Here is a 26366-nt window from a genome sequence, read left to right on the forward strand (position 1 = left end):
CCCTTAATAGAATAAGCCTGTACCACCGTCTGTCTGATCCATTTGGAAATAGTCGCGGCAGATGCAGGCAACCCCTTTTTGGGTCCATCCGGGACCACAAAAAGTGAATCCTTCTTGCGAAACGAGTCTGTTGTTTTAAAGTATACCCTGATCGCCCGGACCACATCCAAGGAGTGTAAAGCAAACTCCCGAGGATGACTGGGCTTAGGACACAGGGAAGGTAATACAATTTCTTCATTCAGATGAAATTCTGAAACCACTTTTGGTAGGAAGGATGGATTCGGACGAAGAACCACCTTATCTCTATGAACCACCAGATATGGGGAACGACAAGATAATGCAGCCAGTTCTGACACCCTGCGTGCAGAAGTGATAGCCACCAAGAAGGCCACCTTCTGGGACAACGTAGGTAGAGGAATCTCCCTAATATCTTCAAAGGGAGGTTTCTGAAGAACCGACAATACTAAATTAAGATCCCAGGGTGGTAACGGCGCGCGCACTGGCGGAGCCAGATGTCGCACCCCCTGGATGAAATTCCGCACCAAGGAATGAGTAGCCAAAGGCTTCTGAAAGAAGATGGCTAATGCTGAGACCTGACCCTTGATAGTACTCAAGGCCAGTTTCTGCTCAACCCCTTGTTGCAGAAAAGCTAATATTCGACTAACCGAATAAGATCGTGGGTGGAACTCCAGGGGGTTCACACCATGCAATGTAGGACTTCCATGTGCGATGATAAATCTTTCTGGAAGTCGCTTTCCTTGCTTTAACTAGAGTAGGAATAACTGAAGCTGACAAACCCTTGTCCTTCAGCACCTGGGTCTCAATAGCCAGGCCGTTAAAGCCAGCGATCGTAAAGCAGGATGGAAGATCAGTCCCTGAGACAGTAGGTCCTCCCTGAGAGGAAGTCTCCACGGGACGTCCGCCACCAGTCTGACCAAGTCGGCGTACCAAGCTCGGCGAGGCCAGTCCGGAGCTACCAGGATTACTGGAATTCCTTCCTCCTCTATCCTGCGAAGAAGTCTTGGCAGTAACCCGAGAGGAGGGAAGGCATACATTAGCTGGTATTGCCCCCACGGGGCGACCAGCGCGTCTGCGGTCTCTGCTAGAGGATCGCGGGAGCGAGCCACAAATCTCTGTACTTTTCTGTTGAATCGTGATGCCAACAGATCCACATCCGGGGTGCCCCAACGTAGGCACAACTGGTGGAAAACTTCTGGATGGAGGGACCATTCCCCCTGATCCAGAGTCTGACGGCTGAGAAAATCTGCCTGCCAATTCTCCACCCCCGGAATAAACACCGCAGAGATAGCTGGAACAAACCGTTCCGCCCAGCGAAGAATGCAAGCCACTTCCTTGGCCGCCCGGACACTCTTGGTGCCCCCCTGGTGATTGACATAAGCCACAGCCGTGGCGTTGTCCGACTGAATCCGAACCGGGCTGCCCTGGAGCTGCTCGGTCCAGTGAATCAGACAAAGTCTGATCGCTCTCAGTTCCAATACATCGGTAACCTGGATTCTTCCGGGGACCAAAGTCCCTGAACGGATAACTGACCAAGAATTCCTCCCCATCCGGATAGGCTGGCATCCGTGGTCACTATCGTCCAATATATTGGCAGAAATGACTTTCCCTGGCTGAGCATCGGAAACCGAAGCCACCAGACCAGAGACTCTCTGGTCTGTTTGCTCAATCGGATCCGATAGTCCAAGGATTCCGGATTCCGATTCCATCTGAGAAGAATCTCTTGCTGAAGAATTCGGGTATGGGACTGGGCAAATGGGACTGCTTCGAAGGAAGCCACCATCAACCCCAGAACCCTCATGCAAGTCCGAAGGGAAGACCAGCTGTTGGGATAGTAACAACTGGACTGCTGATTGAATCTTCCGGAGTTTCCCTACCGGAAGGAAAACTCTTGTCCTGAATGTGTCTAGAATTAGACCCAGATATTCGAGCCTCTGGGTGGGAACCAGAAAAGACTTCTGCTGGTTCACCAGCCACCCGAATTCCTGTAAAGAAATTATAGTAATTTCTATGTTTTGTAGCAGGGTCTGTGGAGACTCTGCATGAAGCAGGAGATCGTCTAGGTAACCTAGAATCGATATGCCTCTTTGGGGCAGTAGTGCCAACATTGGGGCCAACACCTTCGTGGCAGACCCGAGGAGCCGTGGCAAGACCGAAAGGTAACGCCACAAACTGATAGTGGTTCTCTTCTACGGAAAAACGTAGAAACCGCTGATGTCCTGCGTAAATGGGAATGTGAAGATAGGCGTCCTTGATGTCTATGGACGCTAGGACATCCCCTGAATGCAGGAAGGCTGCTACTGTGCGAATGGATTCCATTTTGAATTTTCTTATGTTGACAAAGAAATTGAGTGCCCTTAAGTCCAGAATTGGACGCACTTTGCCCTCTTTCCTGGGTATTGTAAATAGGTTTGAATAAAACCCTTGAAAACGTTCTGTCCAAGGAACGTGGACTACCACTCCTTCTTCGCAAACCCACTTGTCCGGGATTCTGGAGAGCCATGGATCCGGGAACCGGCGAAGACGTCCCCCCACCCCAGTTATGGGTGGGGGCGCACCTTCAGGGTTTAGTAGACTTATCTTCAGGTCTGGAGGGGGCGGGCTTTTGCTTGCCCGACCAACGTCCCCTGAAGCCTCCTGAAGGAGCTTTGGAGGACTTAATTTTTTCACCCGCGGGACGAAAAAAATTTTTGTGAGCAGAAAAAGAAGGCCCTCGTCTTTGACGAGGTCCCTTAGCATTTTGCGGTAAAAAGGTGCTCTTTCCTCCCGTGAGATCCTTAATGATCTCATCTAAGTTGGCTCCAAATAAACGCTCTCCTGAAAAGGGGATATTAGCCAATGCTTTTTTGGAACCTTGGTCGGCTAACCAACCTTTTAGCCACAGTGTACGTCTGAGAACCACTGCTGAAACTGATGCTCGCGCCAATAATGGAGTGGCGTCTAACGCCGCATCACACACAAACTGTAACCCCTGTATCATCTGTTACAACAAATCTGATACCGCCTGAGGGACCTCTTCTAAGTCCCGGCGTAACCATTTGGTCCATTCAGTTACAGTCTGTGAAACCAGCCCAATAGCAATTATTGGTCTGAAAGCTGATCCAATCAAGGAAAACATGGTGCGAGACATAGCTTCTATCTTGCGATCCACCGGATCCTTAAAAGACGGAGCGTCTTCTAATGGAATAACCGTGGCTTTATTCAATCTAGCAATTGGTGAATCCACCACAGGTGGTTCTGCCCATTTCTTAATGAGGGTTTCCTCAAACGGATAACGCCTGTTAATGAGTTTAGAAATAGCAGAAGTGCGTTTTGGCAGATTCCATTCTTCTTTGATCGTATTGCCAAAACATTTGGGCAATGGAAAAACCTTCGCCACTTTGATGCGTTTTTTAGTCCCAAAGGGGATCTCAGTCTCAGCTACTTCCGACGGAAAACCCTGTAATCTTAAGGTTTCTTGAACAGATACAATTAACGCGTTTACCAACGCTTCCTCTCGGGCTATGGCTGATGCCGAAACATCCTCCTCACTGTCTGAAGAGACAGTACCCAAGACACCAATCCCAGATGAGGTACCTGCAACTGCAGAAATAGGCTCAGATTCTGAATCCGAAGTTTCAGATAACATGGGGTTAGGCGGGGGTCGCTGCCTTGCGCCCTGTCCCCGACAAGCCACTTCCACCCGGGACACAAAGGTCTCCAAAATAGCTGACAATGATTCAATCGTAAGCGGGGTGCTGGAGGATCCTGCAGACACCTCGGGGGGATCCGGTGGAGATACATGAGTGGCAGGGTCCATGTTAACCCAGGACACTTTGCCAGAAAAAAACTTTTTTTTTTTTTTTTTTATATGTATCCCCCTAGCGCAATAGCGCCCCTCAGTGTACCTGCTTCTTGACCCCCACAGAGAGAGAGAGAGAGAGAGAGAGAGAGAGGGACCCTCAAGGCTCACCACCCGATGCAGAGAAGTTTCCTAACAACTGCAGTCAGCGTTTGTCTCTTACAGACTTGGAAGAACTGTGTTCGTTTTCCCGGGTAGAAGGAAGTGGCTCCGCCCCCTGTGTACGCCTTCCGGCGTTCCCAGCTCTCCTCGAGGTTAGCTGGGCTCTTCAAACATGGCCGCCCCCATACGGGAGACAATAGACTCCAAAAAAATGGCGGCCGGCGTGACCTGCGGACATTCGTGTACCTGGTCTACAGCAAAATGGCGGCGGATTGCCGAAGTATCGTCTTCCCAGCACATCCACCTGCATACCACGCTAATGGCGGTTTATCGCTCTGCAGGAGGTCCACTACAGTCAAGGTAGGATTATACCTCCTATGTCTGCTGTAATACTGCAGTCTGCTGGGTAGAGTGTTAGCTCCCAAACCAAGTCCGCTAGCCCACCAAACACATGCTGTATTTACAAGGGGGACTTTTAGTGTCAGAAAGATACTGACCATGTATGGAGGGGCCCATATTCCAAAATGCCTCATAACGAGGAAAAGGAAACATTTACTCACCATACCGAACCGACAGGCACCCTCTCTTCACAATACCCTCTCCACCGGGGTGGGGGGTTGTTGACCACTCCGGACGCCTCGACTCTCTGGTTCCTGGCGTCCAAGCGAGACTTAACTCGCAAGGTCAGTCCCTCCAATGGGACTCTGTCGCGGCCGACCCAGCGCGGAGCTCTGGTCTGCACGCGCTCGTAAGCAGAACCGGGGTGACCACTGGATCTCAACATCCAGCCCGTCGCCCGGCCCCGCATACTTACTTGAATGTGTCGCGGCCGACCAAGCGTGATGCAATGGTCTGCGCACGCTCGTAGGCCGGCTGGGGTGACCACAAGTGTCGCCCAGATCCGGCGTAATTTGCTTGAAGATCTCACAGGAAAAAAAACACTGGAGAAACTACCTAAAAAAATATTTTTTCTAAAAAAAAAATCTTGCCAGGACCAGAGATCCCAGCAAGGAACTTAGGTCCTTACTCCTGACTAGACAGAAAAAAACTGATTTCCTGTAGCAGAGAGAGGGAGGATATACCCTCTGGGACTGCCCCTAGGGTGGAACCAGAACGTTTTTTCTTTCTGCCTAGTCCTACTCCTGCGGAGACAACATAACCCAATTGATGTGAATCAAAGAGGACTACGTCTGTCAATGAGCGACAGAGAAAACAGGCTACAGCAAAATGGCAGCACCATGAGGCTCCCAGGAGGATCTCTAGGCCTCAAGGACATGCCCAGGCAGAACAGGGGGAAGGCACCACCAGGTACAACCCTCCCACAGCACCAATGATCCGGTCAATGGCAGCGCACCCCACAGGCCCCCATCGCCAGCATAGCGCCCTGCCCCCACCTTAAGAGGTAGACCAGACCACCCACTCTGCCCCAGCATAAGTGGATCGGGGGGGGGGTTGGATGAGGTGCAAGATGAAGGGGGGCGCCTGACTGGAAGGAGGGGAACCCAGGGATTCGATCATCCCAAGGAGGGGCCCACGTCAACCACAAAACCCTCCAGGGAGAGGGGGGGGACAGCTACTTGCCACACCAGGAACCAAGCAGACCGCTCCAGACAGAACCTCCTCTGGCAAGGCGTTTAACTCGCAGGCAATCGCCTGTCCGGTGTGCTATAGCGCGGCCGGCCTAGCGCAGAGCCGAGGTCTGCGCGTACTCGCTGGCCAGACTGGGGTGACCACTGGATCTAGATTATCCAGCCCGTCGCCCAGACTGGCAGTTGATTGCAGATCTCACAGGGAAAAAAATTCTATCTAAAAAGAAAAAATTTCCAGGACCAGAGATCCCAGGAAGGAACTAGGTCCTTACTCCTGGCTAGGCAGAAAAAAAAAAAAAAAACCTATAGCAGAGAGGGATTATACCACCCCCTGGGACTGCCCACAGTCGTAGCCAGATTCTTTCTGCCTAGTGTCCTACTTCTGTAGGAGTCAGTATAACCCAATGGTCAGGAAAATCAGGACCCGTGTCCGTCAACGAACAACAGAAATTTGCTTTTATATGGTGTTTGGTTGCACTGAAATTAAATTCAGTTTTTCCTGGAAATATATATACACATACATACATACATAAATACAGACTTTTTTTTTCTTCTAAAATCCTATCAAAGTCTACTCTTCGGCTGCTGTCACCCCGTCACTAGATCATTCCCACTGGAAGATTTTTCATCTTTATTCCGATTGTAGTGATGACCAAACATTTTGGATTTTCACTCAATTTCATCCCTAGAGAAAAACGGTCACCAGAACAAAGAGCAGGCCGCAATAAAAAAAAAAAAAAAAAAAAGACGGGTTCAACTCCTAAACCACTATCCAAAATAAAAAAAAATCAATTCCAATATCAAGTATTACAGCTGACAGTTCTGAGTTTCTCTTCATAATGTGGCGTGCAACAGACAAAAAAACTTTCCTGCATTACCCATATATTGAATTTCTTAGCAGCAATGTAATGCACTTAAAAAAAAAGTATATATTTTTTCTTATATAAAAAGAAAATTGGATTTTGGTCTTCCCATAAAATCCTTTTCTCTGATCCAGGATCTCAGTTTTGTAGCAAGCAGAAGAAAAAACATAACCCAACTCCACAGAGGGCTGGGTGCAGTGTCCGTCAAACGTCAGAGAAAAGAATCTTACAGTAAGACAAAAAACCAGTTCTCTCTTTCGTTCATTGACAGACAGCTTCATATCTTCGACAGATGGGACGTCCCAAAGCAGTATCAGTATGAAAAGGTAGGAAAAAACAGCAATAAAACCCTCAGGAGGCAGAAGTCTTTGCCACAGCTGCCTGCAAAAACCTTTGCAGCCAAAACGCAGCATCTGCAGATTCACCAAGTTCTACAAAGTGGATATTTTTGCAAGTGTGTACAGACGACCAGGTGGCCGCTTTGCAAACAGACCACTGATGCCGGAAGGTAGAATGCGCCCTAACAGGAAAAGGAGGAACCTGACCCTTAATCATATAGGCCTGCACCACCGTCTGCCTGAACTATCTGGAAATGGTCGCAGCAGACGCAGCCAGCCCCTTAGGAGGACCATCCATAAGAACAAACAAGGAATCAGATTTGCAAATCGACTCAGTCGCCGTCAGTACACCCTGATGGCCCGGACCACATCCAAAGAATGCAAGGCAACTTCTCTTAAATGTTTTGGCTTAGGACACATCCAAGGCAACACAATGGCCTCATTAAGTGGAATCCCAAAACGACCTTAGGAAGAAACACCACTTTGTCCCTGTGATCCACCAGGTAGGTTGTCCGACAGGACAACGCAGCCAACTCCGAGACCCTAGCAGAACTAAAAGCTACCAAGAAAGCCACTTTCTGTGACAAAGTAGAGGAATTTCACAGATACCCTCAAAGGGCGTTTTTTGAAGAACCGACGGCACCAAATTAAGATCCCACGGCGGCACCAGGGACTGTACCGGAGGAGCCAGGTGGTGAACTCCCTGTACGAAGGTGTGATCCAAGGAAATTTGTCGCCAACAGCCTTTGGAAGAAAATTGCAAAGGATGAAATCTGACCCTTAATGGTCCCCAGGGCCAAACGCTGATCTACACCTCTTTGTAGAAACTCCAGCAGACGTGATATCGAAAAAGAAACAGGCTGCAATTTCTTGAGTTTTGTTTCTGGGAGAAACACCCGGGCTGAGGCTGAATCCAGAGTCAGCCCCAGGAAGTCCAACTTGCTGCACGGGGTTCAAGGCTGGCTTTTGAAAATTCAGAGTCCAGCCGAACTCCTGCAGAGTTTGCACTGTGATGTCCAGGTCTTCCTTCGGGACATACGATGACTCTTCCCTCAGAAGATCATCCAGGTACCCCAGTACCAAAACCCCCCGCTGTCTGAGTAAGGCTAAGACCGGGGCCAACACTTTGTGAACACCCGAGGAACTGAGGCGAGACCAAAGGGTAACGCCACGAATGGATAATGCTACTCGCCCATAGCAAAACGAAGAAAAGGCTGCCCGATAGAAATTGGAATATGAAGGAAAATGTCCTTGATATCGATGAAGAGAAGTCACAACTGTGCGAATGGACTCCATTCTGAATTTCTGAATCCGCACAAAGCGGTTCAGGGCCTTGAGAACAAGGATTGGGCGAACCTTCATCTCCTTCCTAAGGACCGTAAAGAGGTTTAAATAAAACCCCTGAAAAACGTTCCGACTAACTGGTACTATGACACCTTGTGACAGTAAATCCTGCACCGCTCCCAGAAGGCCTTGAAGCCAATCTGAGGACAGGCGCAGATTGGAAGGAAGAACCTTGCCGGGGGCAAGGATCAAAAACTCGATCGTCTAATTGGACCGAATCAACTTTAGCACTCATTTGTCTTGTTGAACGAGATCATGGGTCAGGAAAGAAACAAAGACGTCCCCCCACCCTTAATACAAGTGAGGGCGTCCATTCAGGCAGAGGAGGGCTTATCCACGAGACTAGAGGAGCCCGTCTTAGACCTACCTCCCCCAGGGTCTCTTGGAACCCTCCGCGAAGGAGCGGGAGAATTTTGAGCCCTTGTTCTGTGACCCTGCGGGATGAAAGGGTAGTTTGTGAGCCGAAAAGACAGAGCCGCGTATGCGGCGAGACTGATTTTTGTAACCTGCCGAAGGAGGGTGCCCTTGCCCCCCGTGAGACCCTTTAAGATCTCTTCCATGGAGGCTATGAACAAGCGATCTCCCACAAAGGGGAGATCCGTGAGCAACTTTTTGGAGGCCTGGTCCGCAGACCAACATTTCAACAAGATCATGCGGCGCAAGGTCACCATGGTCACCGACGTCCTGCAGGCTAAAGGGGCTGCATCCAGGGAGGCATCACAAATCTACTGTAGCCACTGTTATCAACTGGTCTGCCAGCTTTGCCAGTTCATGAGGGTACTGACCCTCTTTCAAATCCTGGCGTAAAAGCTTCCCCCACTCGGTCAAGGTCAGGGAGACCAAGGTTATGGCAACACTGGCCTCATGATTGAACCTGCTACGGTAAAGAGATGGCGTACCAAAGATTCAGCTTTCCTATCTGAAAGGACTTTAAAGGACGGAGCGTCCTCCACTGGTAGTAACATGAATAGTTTCTTTAAGACTCCTCAAATGGATACCTCCTAGCGAAACCCTTAGGTATCCGGACCATGCATTTAGGGGACCCTCACTGACTAGCAACAATCTCGTCGAAATAGGTAGGAAAGGGGAACACCTTAGTCACCCTGGATGGTCTGCTGGTGCCCAATTGCACCAAAGCAGCATCCGCTGAGCTCTCCATTTTTCAAGTTTCTCACACTGATACAATCAGTGCCTCCACAAACGCCTTTTACTGCGCAGAGGTAGTGGAAGAGGAATCATCCTCACTACGAAAGCACTCGAAGTGCATGGACACTGACCTTGGGTCGTGACTTGTGTCTGTGGCGGACAAAATAAGTCTCAGAATCTGAGGCGGCAGAGGAAATTTTTGTAAGACCATGTCTGCTTTAGACACCAGAGACTGCAGGGCCGCTGTCATGGCCACCATTGCAGAGCGGGACCCCCCTCCAAGAGGGGTCGGTTGGCAACACGTGTTCTAGAGACTCCATGGCACCCTGGGGCCGGCAGTAAGAGCCAGTGTAAAATCAGACAAGCTTTGAAGACCCCCCCCCCCCACCCGCTGTCTCCCGTGGTACCACAGGTCCAAGCAACACTGCAAAATCATTGGAGGCAGGGAGATACTGCCCAAGGACTCGCCAAACGTATCTCAGCAGGGAGAAGGGAGAGAAGGGAAAGAGCGTCAACAGCCTGCAGCAAGCCAATCCGAAAAGGAAGAGGAAACTGTCATGCTGTCACTAGAGGCCAGCCGAGCACCACTTCATGCGGCTTAAAGAAAATGGCCACCGCATTACCTATGGGACACCAAAAACATGGCTGCCAATCTCCAGGAAAATGGCCGCCGAGCTGCAGCACATGTGGCTACAAGAAAATGGTGGCTCCGCGTGTCCGGTGCGCAATTCCAGGGACTCCGTGAGGTACTGTGTTCAGCTAGGGAAGCCTTGTAGGGACCCACCGCAGACCTAAAAACGCACACCAAGCTGGCATCCAGGGCCGCTCAGCGTGCTCCCTCCCACTCCCCTCCAGTCACAGCTCACCACACTGAAGAATGACAGTTTTTTTAACCCCATGTAAAAGGGTTTAAATTAAAAGCACAAGCATCCCACGGGAATAGGGGTGGGGGAGCTAATACAGTTAGAACTTTGCTCGGGGGGTGCACATGGGTAGGAAGGGCATCTGTGAGACTGAGTCGGTTCACACTGGGGCGACACGACTCTGCACGACTTGGAGAGGTGACTTGTCATTCCCGTGCACCACGACTTCGGAGCGACTTGCAGGGACTTCACATAATGGAAGTCTATGCAAGTCGCTCCGAGGTCGCCCCAAAGTAGTACAGGACCCTTTTTCCAAGTCGGAGCGACTTGTGTCGCTCCTATTAGAACGTGTCCTGTACTACTCAATGGACCCCGACCGAGCGCGACTTGTCAGGCTGACAAGTTGCCTGACAAGTCGCGCTAGTCTGAATGGGCTCTTACCGACCCTGGGAGGGCCCCGCATCCACCCCAAATTTCCCGAGGAAGAGGGGGGTACTACTCACCACACCTTTGGAACTGGGCAGGCACCACTCCAGACAAGTTACCTCTCCATCTTGGAACGAGGGTGCTGCAGGCCAGAGGTAAGCTCCGACTCAGGCTGCGACCAGGTTGTGTGCGTACTCGCGAGGTGTTCCACTCGCAAGCCAGCCCCCATCCAGAGGAGCTATGTCATGGTTGACCTAGCACGGAGCCAATGTCTGCACGTGCTCGCTGGCTAGACAGGGCCGACCGCAAGGATCTAGGATATCCAGTTTGGCAGTTGATTGTAGTTCTCACAGGAACAGGCTTGATAGAAGGAAAAAAAAAAGGGGGGGGGGTGAAAGTTCCAAGGAAAAAAAATGCAAGGACCATAAATCCCAGGATACCATCTGGGACTGCCCTATAGACGTAATTAAGCTTTGTTAATCCATTTCCGCCTGGTGTGATACTCCTAGGAAGAGCAGCATAACCCATCTGTCAAAGATGATATGAAGCTGTGTCCGTCAATGAACTAAAGAGAAAAAAAAAATATTTAAGCCTTTGGATAACGCCTCAGCTACAACTAAGCATGGACACTGTTACTAGGAAACAAGCATACTAGTGATCAGTGGTTCTTAATTGCTCAGTTCTATCTTCGAAGCAGTGGGGGGACCCATGCTGTATCCATCTAGGAGACTCATTTTTATTTGTGCAGCATCACAACCTTGAGCACCATGCGGGCCAGATGCTGGTATTCTAACAACTGATGGATGTCAGAGTGAAAAGGTGTTTTTGCTTTGCAAGAATAAATACCTCCAATGTTGGAAGTCTTATGTGTGTTGATGCATTCGCATTATGTAAAACTAGTAGGTTTTTCTTTTTACATATGGGGTTCCTCAAAGTAATTGCGAAAAAGAGTTTCTTGAAAGGTTTGGAAAAGACTGCTGTAGGGGACATTAGGAGAAAAATAAAATATACACATATATATATATATATATACACACATATATATATATATATATATATATATACACACATATATATATATATATATATACACACATATATATATATATATATATATATACACACATATATATATATATATATATATATACACACATATATATATATATATATATATACACACATATATATATATATATATATATACACACATATATATATATATATATATACACACATATATATATATATATATATATATATATATATATATACACACACACATACATACATACATACATACACATACATACACACACACACACATATATATATATATATACACATATATACACACACACACACATACATACATATACACACACATACATATACACACACACATACATATACACACACACATACATATACACACACAATACATATACACACCTCTGGGGGGGAGGAGAAATAAAAAAATAAAAAAACACCGGCAGTCCCAGGGTTACAAACTAGGGATTGACTGATTATCGGTGGGGCCAATACCTAATTTTCAAAAAAATGAATATTGAACACAAACTTGTCATTATGACTGATCTCCTCCTGTTGTGGCGGCCATCCTTTTGGGGCCCACTATGTCATTAGCCCAGGGAGAAGCAGTTAGGACTCAGAGAAGGTTCTGCAGGCCCAGAGCACACAGCGTCATTACATATGCTGCGCCACGTACCTCTGCACACTGGGCCTGCACATTCTGACTGAGTCTTGACTTCTAACCAGATAGGGCAAAGCCTCCCTTGCCTCAAATAGTGCACACCACAGAACGGCTGGACCAGAGAGGACATGCCAGCCAGAAGCCACCCACAGCCTCTGTGCCAGCCAGCCCCCCGCAGCAGGGTGCCAGCAAGTTTTAACCTTATCTTTATTCTATAAACTCTTTCAAATTTCAGTGGAGATGGTTGCAGAACAAAAAAATAAAAGTGTGGTCTGGGATTTCTCATCTCAATCATCCCCAGGAAAAGCAGCAGTGTGCAACTACAAAAACCAAAAATACGTCAAATCTTTGGGTCCATCCAAGTTCATCATGTTGAATAATATACTGCAGCACAGAAAAAACAAACTGAATCACAAAGTTAACCACTTAAGCCCCGGAAGATTTTACCCCCTTCCTGACCAGGGGGTATTTTGCGATTCGGCACTGCGTGACTAACGGACAATTGCGCGGTCGTGCAACGCTGTACCTAAACAAATTTGACGTCCTTTTTTTCCCACAAACAGAGCTTTCTTTTGGTGGTATTTGATCACCTGTGCGATTTTTTGATCATGCGCTATAAACAAAAAAAGAGCGTCAATTTTGCAAAAATAACAATATTTTTCATATGAAATTCCACCCAAAAAAATGTAAAAATCAAAATTTTTTAACATTTTCGGCCAATTTGTTTTAGGCTACATATGTAAGCGTATTTTGATTGGTTTGCGCAAAAGTTATCACGTTTACTAACAAAGGGAAAGATTTGTCATATTTGTTGTTTTTTTTTTTTTAACGCGCAACGGCGGCGATCTGCAATTTTTTTTGCGGGACTGACATTGGGGCAGACAGAACGGACCCTTGACTGACATTTTTGACACTTTTGGGGTTACCAGTGACATTACTACAGTAATCAGTGCTATACATATGCACTGTTACTGTAAAATGACACTGGTAGTGAAGGGGTTAACTTTGAGAGGGAGGGGTGGTGTGTGTCCCTAGGGGCGTGATTCTAACTGTGATTGGCTGTGGCTTGAGCTGTAGGAACAGTGATCAACGGTCCTACATAGTAGAACCGTATGATCACTATTCCTACACAGAGGAGAATGACAGGCGGCTTGTTTACATCAGCCGCCTGCCTTTCTCCCGCTGTCACGGACGATCGTGAGTGCCCGGCGGACATCGGTCCGCCGGACGATCGTGAGTGCCGGCGGACATCGGGGGGCGGGGGATGGTCTCGCTCCCCAGAGCCTCACAGGCTAGTGACGTACCGATACGTCACTTTGCCTGTGAGGGGCTGACCGCCGCAGTATCCACTTGCGGATGGTCACTGATAACTAGCCACTTACAATGGTGTCTGACTCTGGATTTAAGCAGTTGATGTCCATAGCTGAGCAAAGGTACACACTGAAGAGTGAAAAGTATTACCAAACCGAAATGCTAGGACAGATTAACCAAAGGGTAGTTGATAAATAAACACTATGCTGCAACCAGAGAATTCTGGCAACTCACTCATTCACGACTGACTGCTGGTCAGGACAAACCAGTCACTAATGAGTCTTACATGCTACTTCATTAACTGCGGACGGACAAAAAGGCAATAGGTGTTGAAAACAAAAGTGATGCAAGGATCCCACACTGGGGAATACATCAGAAATGTTTCTAGGCATGCTTGAAGACTGGAAAATAAGAGTGATGCTTGTGCTTCAAGACAGTGGAGCAAACATGGTGAAAAAAGGAGGCTTGCTGAAGTGTCAGACCTCAGTTGCATGACACACACCCTTACCCTTGTGGTAAATGGCCTGTCAAACCAGAGAGCTTTAATCATTTAATTGGCATGCTGAAGAGGTGCGCAGGCAATTTCCACCATTCAATCCTTGCCAAGTAGCAACTGAGGTGCATTCAGGAAGACCTTGGCCTACCCAAAAACAACTCGATTCAGGCTGTTCCAGCAATCTTTGCAGCATGTTCCATCGTGTTGTAACAGAAGTGAGCTCTTGGCACCTATTCAGGGCAACATGGAGCCAATGTCATTGAGACCCCCCCCCCCCCCCCCATAGAGGAAGTGACACTAGAGTGGAGTCATCACAACTCATCTGTGTCATCTGTCATCCCATGTGTGAGAGTGCTGAAGATGCTTTTTCAAGAGAATGAAGGACCCAACACATGTGGCACTAAAACTTGCAGGCCGGTCATGTGGGACAGCCTCAAACATTTTAAGAAGCATGAATAGAATAAAGATGTTGTGCTGGTATGTCATATGGATCCTTGATGCAAGAATCCTGCTTTTTCTTTTGATGATTTATTGGCCAAGGCAACAACAATGGCTGAGGTTCCTGACTAAATGTCAAGTCAGGAAGAGCATGTTTCTAATCTGGAAGGGCAGGATGGTGTAAAACCAAACCTCCAAAAAGACAATGGACAGCAGAGAATTGTCATTGTGCTCGAATTGATGCCATGTTCAGGGTTTGGGGCCTCATACAGAGGATTCTTCTGAATCTGCAATAATCAGCCTGGATGATGAACTTCATCTCCATTTGAAGGAACCAGTAATTGACAGAAGAGGTGATCCTCTTCAGTGGTGGAAAGAAAATGAGGTACGCTACAAAAGACTTGCCCCCTGCTAGAAGATACCTCTCTGCTCCTCCCTCCTCTGTACCAAGTGAGCATGTTTTTAGTAAAGTGGCAGCAATATGTGAAAAAAAAAAAGCCGTTTAACAGGTGAACATGCTAAAATTTTATGCTTTCTGCACTATATTGTTCTACTTAACTAGGAGTATTGAAGTGTAGTGTCCACTGTCTAGCTTTTGCACTGCATTAGCGATTTAAATGTATTCATTGAAGTGCACTGCAGCAGTTTATGCCATTTTTCTAGGTTTTGGGAGGCCTTTAATAAGTTATTTTTCAAGCACTTTATTTTTCTCACAGATGTCTACTTCCAGGCCTCATTCGTTCACACCATAGTGTAGACAGACGTCAATTGATCTGCATACGTTCTGCAAGTGCCCAAAAAACAATGGTTCTTCTCTCTACTCTTCCCCATGTGCGCTGTTCACACCACAACGTGCAGATTTTTTTTTTTCTGCGCAGGAACGTGCAACCTGTCACTGTCATGTATGCAGTTTTCTGCACAGGGGAAAAAAAATAAATGGCATCAGTGTGAATATAGAGCACATAACTTGCTCGCATTGGAAAACTGATGCGTCATGTCAACGTGCATGAAAACTGACTGGCTCACGCATGGAAACAGATGTGAAACTGATGTCTCTGCAAGTGAAATTTGTGCGGTTTTCCTATCAGTTTTCATGCATGCATGGTGTGAAGAACGAGTCCTTAATGTTAATTTTTATAAACATTAACATGTTCAGTACCAGATTTGTGTCGAAAATTGTGTTGATTTTTCAAAACTTTAAACACACAGAATATTGGCTATTGGTCTGAAGGGTGACCGGAAAAAATGGATTTTTGTAAGAACTTACCGTAAAATCCTTTTCTCTTAAGCTCATTGACAGACGTAGTCTTCTTGATTCTCAAGAGCTGGGTTATGTTGTCTCCGCAGGAGTAGGACTAGGCAGAATGACAAAACGTTCTGGCTCCACCCTAGGGGGCAGTCCCTGAGGGTATATCCTCCCTCTCTCTGCTACAGGGAATCAGTTCTGTTTAAAGCAGTACAGAGAATTTAACCCAACCCAACTCAATGATAGAGGGGCGGGTACTACGTCTGTCAATGAGCTTAAGAGAAAAGGATTTTACGGTAAGTTCTTACAAAAATCCATTTTTCTCTATCGCTCATTGACAGACGTAGTCTTCTTGATTCTCAAGAGCTGGGACATCCAGAAGCAGTGCCACAAATGAGGGGTGGGATTGACAAAATCAAATCCAATCTAGAAGGCCCAACCGGTGCCAAACTAGAAGTTTTAAAGGCTCATTATAAACAAAGAATGAGGCTAAAGAAAAAATTTTCCAACGGAAAAAAACCCTTGAGGTAGACCACTGGTCTCCTCAAATTGCGGCCTGCAAAACCTTGCGGCCAAATGAGGCATCAGACGATGCCATTACATCAACTTTATAATGTTTAGAGAAGGTATGCACCGACGACCAGGTAGCCGCCTTGCACACCTGGACCACTGACGCCTGATGGCGAAAGGCCCATGACGCACTAAGTGCCCGAGTGGAGTGCGCCTTAACCGGGAACGGGGGCTCCCGACCCTTAATAGAATAAGCCTGCACTACCGTCTGTCTGATCCATCTGGAAATGGTCGCGGCAGATGCAGGCAACCCCTTTTTGGGTCCATCTGGGATCACAAAAAGTGAATCCGTCTTGCGAAACGAGTCTGTCGTTTTCAAGTATACCCTGATCGCCCGGACCACATCCAAGGAGTGCAAAGCAAATTCCCGAGGATGACTGGGCTTAGGACACAGGGAAGGTAATACAATTTCTTCATTCAGATGAAATTCTGAAACCACTTTTGGTAGGAAGGATGGATTCGGACGAAGAACCACCTTATCTCTATGAACCACCAGATATGGTGAACGACAAGATAATGCGGCCAGTTCTGACACCCTGCGTGCAGAAGTAATAGCTACCAAGAAGGCCACCTTCTGGGACAACGTGGGTAGAGGAATCTCCCTAATATCCTCGAAGGGAGGTTTCTGAAGAACCGACAACACTAAATTAAGATCCCAGGGGGGTAACGGCGCGTGCACTGGCGGAGCCAGATGTCGCACCCCCTGGATGAAATTCTGCACCAAGGAATGAGTAGCCAAAGGCTTCTGAAAGAAGATGGCTAATGCTGAGACCTGACCCTTGATAGTACTCAAGGCCAGTTTCTGCTCAACCCCTTGTTGCAGAAAAGCCAATATTCGACTAATCGAATAAGACCGAGGACGGAACCCCAAAGGTTCACACCATGCAATGTAGGACTTCCATGTGCGATGATAAATCTTTCTGGAAGTCACTTTCCTTGCTTCAACTAGAGTAGGAATAACTGAAGCTGACAAACCTTTGTCCTTTAGCACCTGGGTCTCAATAGCCAGGCCGTTAAAGCCAGCGATCGTAAAGCAGGATGGAAGATCGGTCCCTGAGACAGTAGATCCTCCCTGAGAGGAAGTCTCCATGGGACGTCCGCCACCAGTCTGACCATGTCGGCGTACCAAGCTCGACGAGGCCAGTCCGGAGCTACCAGGATTACTGGGATTCCTTCCTCCTCTACCCTGTGAAGAAGTCTTGGCAGTAACGCGAGAGGAGGGAAGGCATATATTAGCTGGTATTGCCCCCACGGGGCGATCAGTGCGTCTGCGGTTTCTGCTAGAGGATCGCGGGAGCGAGCCACGAATCTCTGAACTTTCCTGTTGAATCGTGATGCCAACAGATCCACATCCGGGGTGCCCCACCGTAGGCACAACTGGTGGAAAACGTCTGGATGGAGGGACCATTCCCCCTGATCCAGGGTCTGACGGCTGAGATAATCTGCCTGCCAATTCTCCACCCCCGGAATGAACACCGCAGAGATTGCTGGAACAAAACGTTCCGCCCAGCGAAGAATGCAAGCCACTTCTTTGGCCGCTCGGGCACTCTTGGTGCCCCCCTGATGATTGACATAAGCCACGGCCGTGGCATTGTCCAACTGGATCCGAACCGGGCTGCCCTGGAGCTGCTCGGTCCAGTGAATCAGACAAAGTCTGATCGCTCTCAGTTCCAATACATTTATCGGTAACCTGGATTCTTCCGGGGACCAAAGTCCCTGGACAGATAACTGACCAAGAATTCCTCCCCATCCGGATAGACTGGCATCCGTGGTCACTATCGTCCAATATATTGGCAGAAATGACTTTCCCTGGCTGAGCATTGGAGACCGAAGCCACCAAACCAGAGACTCTCTGGTCTGTTTGCTCAATCGTATCTGATTGTCCAGGGATTCCGGATTCCGATTCCATCTGAGAAGAATCTCTTGCTGAAGAATTCGGGTATGGGACTGGGCAAATGGGACTGCTTCGAATGAAGCCACCATCAACCCCAGAACCCTCATGCACGTCCGAAGGGAAGACCAGCTGTTGGACAGTAACAACTGGACTGCTGATTGAATCTTTCGGAGTTTCCCTACCGGAAGGAAAACTCTCGTCCTGACTGTGTCTAGAATTAGACCCAGATATTCGAGCCTCTGGGTGGGAACCAGAAATGACTTTTGCTGGTTCACCAGCCACCCGAATTCCTGTAAAGAAATCATAGTAATTTCTATGTTTTGTAGCAAGGTCTGAGGAGACTCTGCATGAAGCAGAAGATCGTCTAGGTAACCTAGAATCGATATACCTCTTTGGCGCAGAAGTGCCAACATTGGGGCCAACACCTTTGTGAAGACCCGCGGAGCCGTGGCGAGACCGAAAGGTAACGCCACAAACTGATAGTGGTTCTCCTCTACGGAAAAGCGTAGAAAACGCTGATGTCCTGCGAAAATGGGAATGTGAAGATAGGCGTCCTTGATGTCTATGGACGCTAGGACATCCCCTGGATGCAGGAAGGCTGCTACCGTGCGAATGGACTCCATTCTGAATCTTCTTATGTTGACGAAAGAATTGAGTGCTCTTAAGTCCAGAATTGGACGCACTTTGCCCTCTTTCCTGGGTATTGTAAACAGGTTTGAATAAAACCCTTGAAACCGTTCTGTCCAAGGAACGTGGACTACCACTCCTTGTTGTAGTAAATCTGTGACTGCTCTCCGCAGATCTTCTAAACGATCTGCGGATAGACGGATATTGGAAGGGAAGAATCACGCCGGTGGGAGAGATCGAAACTCGATCTTGTACCCTGACCTTATGACTTCGCAAACCCATTTGTCCGGGATTCTGGAAAGCCATGGATCCGGGAACCGGCGAAGACGTCCCCCCACCCCAGTTATGGGTGGGGGCGCACCTTCAGGCTTTGGATGGTTTATCTTCAGGTCTGGAGGGGGCGGGCTTTTGCTTGCCCGACCAACGACCCCTGACGCCTCCTGCAGGAGCTTTGGAGGACTTAGTTTTTTCACCCGCTGGACGAAAAAACCTCTTGTGAGCAGAAAAAGAAGGCCCTCGTCTTTGACGAGTTCCTCTACCTTTAAAATTTTGCGGTAAAAAAGGTGCTTTTTCCACCGGTGAGATCCTTAATGATCTCATCTAAGTTGGCTCCAAATAGACGCTCTCCTGAAAAGGGGATATTAGCCAATGCTTTTTTGGAACCTTGGTCGGCTAACCAACCTTTTAGCCACAGTGTACGCCTGAGAACCACTGCTGAGACTGATGCTCGCGCCATTAATGGAGTGGCGTCTAACGCCGCATCACATACAAACTGTAACCCCTGTATCATTTGTTCCAACAAATCTGATACCGCCTGAGGGACTTCTTCTAAGTCCCGGCGTAACCACTTGGTCCATTCAGTTACAGCCTGCGAAACCAGACCAATAGCAATTATTGGTCTGAAAGCTGATCCAATCAAGGAAAACATGGTGCGAGACATAGCTTCTATCTTGCGATCCACTGGATCTTTAAAAGACGGAGCGTCTTCTAAAGGAATAACCATGGCTTTATTCAATCTAGCAATAGGTGAATCCACCACAGGTGGTTCTGTCCATTTCTTAATCAGGGTTTCCTCAAACGGATAACGCCTATCAATGCGTTTAGAAATATTAAAGGTGCGTTTTGGCAGACGCCATTCTTCTTCGATTGGATTGCCAAAACATTTGGGCAATGGAAAAACCTTCGCCACTTTGATGCGTTTTTTAGTCCCAAAAGGGATCTCAGTTTCAGCTATTTGATGGAATACCCTGTAACCTTAAGGTCTCTTGAACAGATACAATGAGTGCGTTTACCAACGCTTCCTCTCGGGCTATGGCGGATGCCGAAACATCCTCCTCACTGTCTGAAGAGACAGGACCCGAGACACCAATACCAGATGAAGTACCTGCAACTGCAGAAATAGGCTCAGAGTCTGAATCCGAAGTTTCAGATAATAAGGGGTTAGGCGGGGGTCGCTTTCTTGCGCCCTGTCCCTGACAAGCCACTTCCACCCGGGACACAAAAGTTTCCATAATAGCTGACAAAGATTCAATTGTCAATGGGGTGCTGGAGGATCCCGCAGACCCCTCGAGGGGATCCGGAGGAGATACATGAGTGGCAGGGTCCATGTTAATACAGGACACCTTTGCCAGCAAAAACAAAAAAAACTTTTCTCTTTTTTTTTTTTTTTGTGTGTCTCCCCCTAGCGCAATAGCGCCCCTCAGAGTACCTGCTTCTCGATCCCAGAGAGAGAGAGAGAGAGGGACCCCCAAGGCTCACCAACCGATGCAGTGCAGTTTCCAACAAACTGCAGTCAGCGTCTGTCTTACACAGACTGGAAGGAGCTGTTTGCTTTTTCCCGGGCAGAAGGCGTGGCTCCGCCCCCTGTGTACGCCTTCCGACGTTCCCAGCCCTCCACGAGGTAGCTGGGCTCACAAAACATGGCCGCCCCCATAGAAGAGACATAAGACTCCAAAAACATGGCGGCCGGCGTGACCTGAGGACATACAGGCATTCGGTCTACGGCAAAATGGCGGCGGACCGCCGATATCGTCTTCCCAGCACATCCACCTGCACTCTGCTAAGAGGTGACATATGGATCTACAGAGATACACTGCGCATAAGGTAGGATTATACCTCCTATGTCTGCTGTAATGTTACAGTCTGCTGGGTAGAGTGTTAGCTCTTGAACCAAGTCCACTTCCCACAAACACATGCTGTATTACAAGGGGGACTTGTAAGTATCAGATATATACTGACCATATATGGAGGGGCCCATAATATATACTGCCTCATAATGAGGAAAAAAGGGAACGTTTACTCACCATACCGAACCGACAGGCACCCTCTCTTCACAATACCCTCTCCACCGGGGTGGGGGTTTGTGGACGCCTCGACTCTCTGGTCCTGGCGTCCAAGCGAGCTTTTAACTCGCAAAGTCAGTCCCTTTACTGGGACTCCGTCGCGGCCGACTCAGCGCACTGGTCTGCACGCGCTTTTAGGCAGAAACCGGGGTGATCACTGGATTTCAACATCCAGCCCGTCGCCCGGCCCCGCATACTTACTTGAATATGTCGCGGCCGACCAAGCGCAATGCCATGGTCTGCACGCGCTCGTAGGCCGGCTGGGGTGACCACAAGTGTCGCCCAGTCCGGCATTTTTGCTTGAAGATCTCACAGGAAAAAAACACTGGAGAAAACTACCTAAAACATGTCTTTCTTAAAGAAAAAAAGTCTTGCCAGGACCAAAAGATCCCAGCAAGGAACTTAGGTCCTTACTCCTGACTAGACAGAAAAAAACTGATTCCCTGTAGCAGAGAGAGGGAGGATATACCCTCAGGGACTGCCCCCTAGGGTGGAGCCAGAACGTTTTGTCATTCTGCCTAGTCCTACTCCTGCAGAGACAACATAACCCAGCTCTTGAGAATCAAGAAGACTACGTCTGTCAATGAGCGATAGAGAAATCAGTATTGGCCCTGAACAAACAAAAGCAGTCAATCCCTATTACAAACAAGATAGGGTCTGTAGGTTTGTTCCGAGTTGTAAAGTCAGAAGGTTTTTTATCCTAATGCCTTCTATGCATCAAGATAAAAAGCCTTCTGTGTGAAGCAGCCTCCGCAGAACCCCCTAATACTTACCAGAGGTCCCTCTCTGTCCAGCAAAGTCCATGAGTCCCTCGGCCCTTCAGGACTCTTACTCCCGATTGGCTGAGACGCAGCCTTGGCACAATTGGCTCCGGCGGCTGTCAAATAAAGTCAGTTAGCTAATCAGGAGAGGGGGCAGGGCAGAATGGCAGCTTCAGGTCGGGAATGGACACACGGAGCTGCAGCTCGGCTTGGGTGCCCCCATAACAAGCTGCTTGCTGGGGAAGGGGGGGGGGGGGGGACTCTCGACAGGAGGGAGGGGCTAGGAGCTCCAGCTAGGACTCGAGAAGAGGAGGATCCAGGCTCCCCTGTGCAAAACCAACTGCACAGAGGTGGCAAGTATAACACGAAGAAGAAGACTTTACAATCACTTTAAGTCGAATTTGTATGCAAGTCAGAAGAGGTACAGTTAAGTGTAACTAAAAATATAATTTTTACGTTAATTGGATAGCATAGGGAAGGGTCAACACCCCTGTAACATTTGTTTTGCTGTCTTTGCCCCTGTTCAGAAGAGGTCACCTCACGTGGTCCCTATGACAACTGGAATTAGAAAGTTTGGGTTGTTGTGGAAACGAGGACTGGTGATAAAGCTTCAGTGGAGACACCTTTTTCCCAATAAAACCCTAACAGAACTGAATTTCCCTTCCTGGGGGTAAATTTCTTCTCACTTCCGTTGTTTGTAAGTTTGGGACCGCCTGTACCTTTGATTGTTGTCCCATAATTGGCTGTTTCTGTATAACTCCTACAATCATTACTCTCATACACCACTATAAGCCATCAGTTACAGTTCTAGTACAGGGAGACACTTGTTTGTATTTTTTTCACAGAATAAATGGTGTTCTGTAAATGGACAAGGGAAGAGGAGGGGCAGATTATCTCCACTTCATCCAATCACAAAATGTCTTGTAGTCTGTGGGCCGCAGGGGACCCACGCTGTGAAAAACTGCACTAGAGCCACAACTTAGTTTTAGTAACGTAATTTCAATGCTCACAGCAGTGTATGTCCCTTAAGTGTAGTAGGGAAGTGTAAAAGTGAATAACTAAAACCTAACTCAAGGTTTACTTTTGCTTAAAATTTTGTTTGGGTCAACGTGGCCCAAACTACTTCTTTAAATGATGTGGCTGTAGTCCGTGCTGTATAAACTGTATGTAGCATCAGTCACATACAGTATAAAGCACTGTGTTCTGGAAGCGGTACAAGACATTCTGCCTGCTGCTGGAATAAAATAAAGTCAGACTGAGTACTTCACAGCCATTCACAGGAAGCCTTGTAGTTTTATCAATGAATGCAAGGCTTCCTCTGATTGGCAGAGGTGTAACGAGATGGAAAGTCTCTGTACCGCTGCCATCACACAGAGCTGTATAGTGTATGCATCTGAAGCTACACAGAGTTTAAACAGTGCCGACAACAGCCGTATCATTTAGTGAAGGGAATTTTTTAGGTTAGATTTGTCCAAACTAAGTATAAGCAAATCTGGAGTTAGGTTTAAAGTTGTAAACATTTTAGATAATAAATCCTTAAAAACAGAACTTTAAAACAAAAAACAAAAAAACGCCACACAAGGAGAACAGATTCAAGTGAAGTTATTATCCAGCATTCATTAGTCAAAAAAACTGAGTCAAACATCGAATTAAAAAGTCATTACCTTCGAGCGTCAGCGAATTCTTTAAACCAGTTAAACACACTGGATTTTTGGAGCGATTTAAAGTAACGGCACTTGTTACCATTTCAGAAATATAAACCTGTTCAACCTGTTCACAGACCATACAAAGTCTACTACACCCAGACTCTCCTGAAGGCCATGGGCAGGGCCAGTCTGACATGAAAATGGTATAATCCCTAATAGAGTGGAACACCCATTTTCTTTTACTGAAAGACTAAGTAGCTGGATTGAGTCCTAAAGTTCATGGCGTGAAACCTTGCACAAATACTTAAAGGCATAAGGTTTCCTTTACTAACACAAAGACTGACTTTTAGTTTTCACACTAAAGCATGCATCATACAACCATTTTCTACTAGAGTAATTCAGTGCTAAATCAGTGTTAACTTGCGTGATCAACTTGAACAGGGCTCTTAAACAATACACAAGTGCCAAACCTACATAAAAAAAAAAAAAAAAAAAATTGACCCATCTTTATTAAATCAGAAGTAAACCACAGGGCTATTATATTTAAATTTTTTTCCTGACCTGCATAGTAAAGGCATATTGTGCTAGTATGCATCCCATACTAGCACATTATGTGAAACCGAGCTGCAAACGAAGCCCTCCGGGGATGCATTGTCACTGCTGCAGGCTGCATCCACAGGCTGCATCCATCTTCACCCGTCTTACTTCTGGGTCCGCGGACTCCGACTGTGTGTGTGGCGTGTGGGAGCTACTGGTCATGGCACAGGGCTCTGAAGGAACGGCACGGATGGCCTTCCCTTCAGAGTGCATGCACCAATAACGTCATCGGCTCCATATACAATAAATATCTCCAAAACTGTGCATGTTTAGGAGATATTTACAGTACCTATTAGGTAAGCCTTATTATAGGCCTACTTATCGAACAATTCAGCTATGCGAGTTTACAACCACTTTAAAATACACAACCAAAATGTACGTTTGCATTACCAAAACATTACAAGTAATAGGTACTTTTGTGTCCAACAGAGTTTTACTACAGCTAAAGTAGCATTTATATTTAATTCTGTCCACTAAAACAGTGGAAAAACAAGTGAACAACTGCAATAAAGAATGATCACTTTTGCAGCGACCAGAGAACCAGGAGCCACAGGAAGCAGTTTAAAGCGGAGTTCCACCCAAAAGTGGAACTTCCGCTTTAAATAGTCCTAACCCCCTGACATGCCACATTTTGCATGTCATTTTTTGGGGGGGGGAGCGGGTACCTAGTTTTGACAGGTACCCGCTCCCACTTCCGCTCGGAGCGCCGTGGCGCCCTGAACGGAAGTTCTCCTCTCTCCCTTCCTCCCTGCAATCTTCTGGGACATGTCAGAGGTCCCAGAAGATTGCCGGCCAATCACGACACGTAGCGCAACTCGCGCATGCGCAGTGCATACCCGGCTGTGAAGCCGCAAACTGTCACAGCCGGGGTGCCCACATCAGTGATGCCGGCGCCGCGGAGCAGAGAGGGAGAAGACGGCGCATCGCTGGACCGTGGGACAGGTGAGTGTGCGGTTAGGCTGGAACTCCGATTTAAGTACATACTGGGACTTTGGCTGACAAACTGTCATCCTATTCTGGCAGGACAACACACCCTGGAACAATCCTACATACATTCTGGGGGCTTAGCTGTTAAAGAGGTTGTAAACCACAGAATTTTTTTTTTTTTAAAAGTACACCTGAAAGACAAACACATAATGAGCTAGTATGCATTACATACTAGTTCATTATGATATACTTACCTTAGAACGAAGCCCTGAAGCGCCGACCGCAGTGTCCGAACAACTTGACTATTAAAACCATCACTACCACGTATCAGAGTAAAGAATATGCAAATTACATGCAATTGCCAAAAAAACTTAAAACCACTCACAGCTCATCTCGTTGTCTCTGTGACAGGACCATGATTGCCAAGTCTCTATAGACTTGATATAGGAGAGCTTCAGGAGTTCACAAATCCTATGGAACCCCGAATCTGTAAAGCATACAGCCACAGAGTGGCTTCAGTTGTAGGAAACCTCTTCACCACAGGCAGGGTTCCAAAGAAAACTGGAGTCATTCAAGGATGGGTCATTCCACCTGGAAAATAGAAAGAATTGTGAATGTCCTAATTCAAGAGGTAAAATGAAAGGTTTATGGTATATGAAAATGCCTGTCAACATGAGACTCCTGAAAATAATCAGAGTACAGTTTCACAATAACAGAGGATAGTGCATGTCAAAATGAAAAAAGTACTTATATATACACACACACACATACTAGACATTATTGCATGATTAAAGTTAAATACTTTTGCCTTCATCAGTTACGGACCGCCCACTGCAGTTTTACGTCGGTACTTTGACGTTAGCTGCCATAACCCTGCTGGTATTTTTTAACATAACACTTTAACATAAGGGTGGTCCCAGTGGCGGATTTGGCATAGGATAACCCTTATGGGCAGCGAGAGAGGTGTGGTGTGGTGGGGTGCGGAGCCCTAGAACTTCCTCCAACTCTAAAACTGGTAACTTCTAGAAATGTTTAAAGTGTCGCCTATGGGGATTTTTAGGTACCAAAGTTTGTCGGCATTCTACGAGGGTGTGCAATGTTGAAGCATGACATGAAGCATGCAAAATTTACTTTCAGCCCAAAAGAGGACTTGGGACCACTGAGCAATGGAGTCCAGTCCATTTTCTCCTTAGCCCAGGTAGACGCTTCCAATATTGTCTCTGACTGGCTTGACATAAGGAATGTGACAGTTTTAGCCCATGTCCTAGAT

The 26366-nt window shown here is 47.3% G+C and overlaps 1 protein-coding gene across 1 annotated transcript in view; it reads right to left on the reverse strand.

Annotated features, from left to right (window-relative positions):
- PAFAH1B1 (platelet activating factor acetylhydrolase 1b regulatory subunit 1) overlaps positions 1–25682 on the reverse strand; it is a 167096-nt gene extending 141414 nt beyond the window's left edge. The window contains exon 1 of the mRNA XM_082246511.1: positions 25482–25682. Within this exon, the coding sequence (XP_082102637.1) occupies positions 25482–25513 (32 nt within the window). The 5' untranslated portion in view covers positions 25514–25682. The remainder of the gene's footprint in view (positions 1–25481) is intronic.
- Between the last annotated feature and the right edge of the window lie 684 nt (positions 25683–26366).

Source organism: Pelophylax lessonae, assembly GCF_965119305.1.
Source record: "Pelophylax lessonae genome assembly, chromosome: 2".
Classification (NCBI taxonomy): Eukaryota; Metazoa; Chordata; class Amphibia; order Anura; family Ranidae; genus Pelophylax; species Pelophylax lessonae.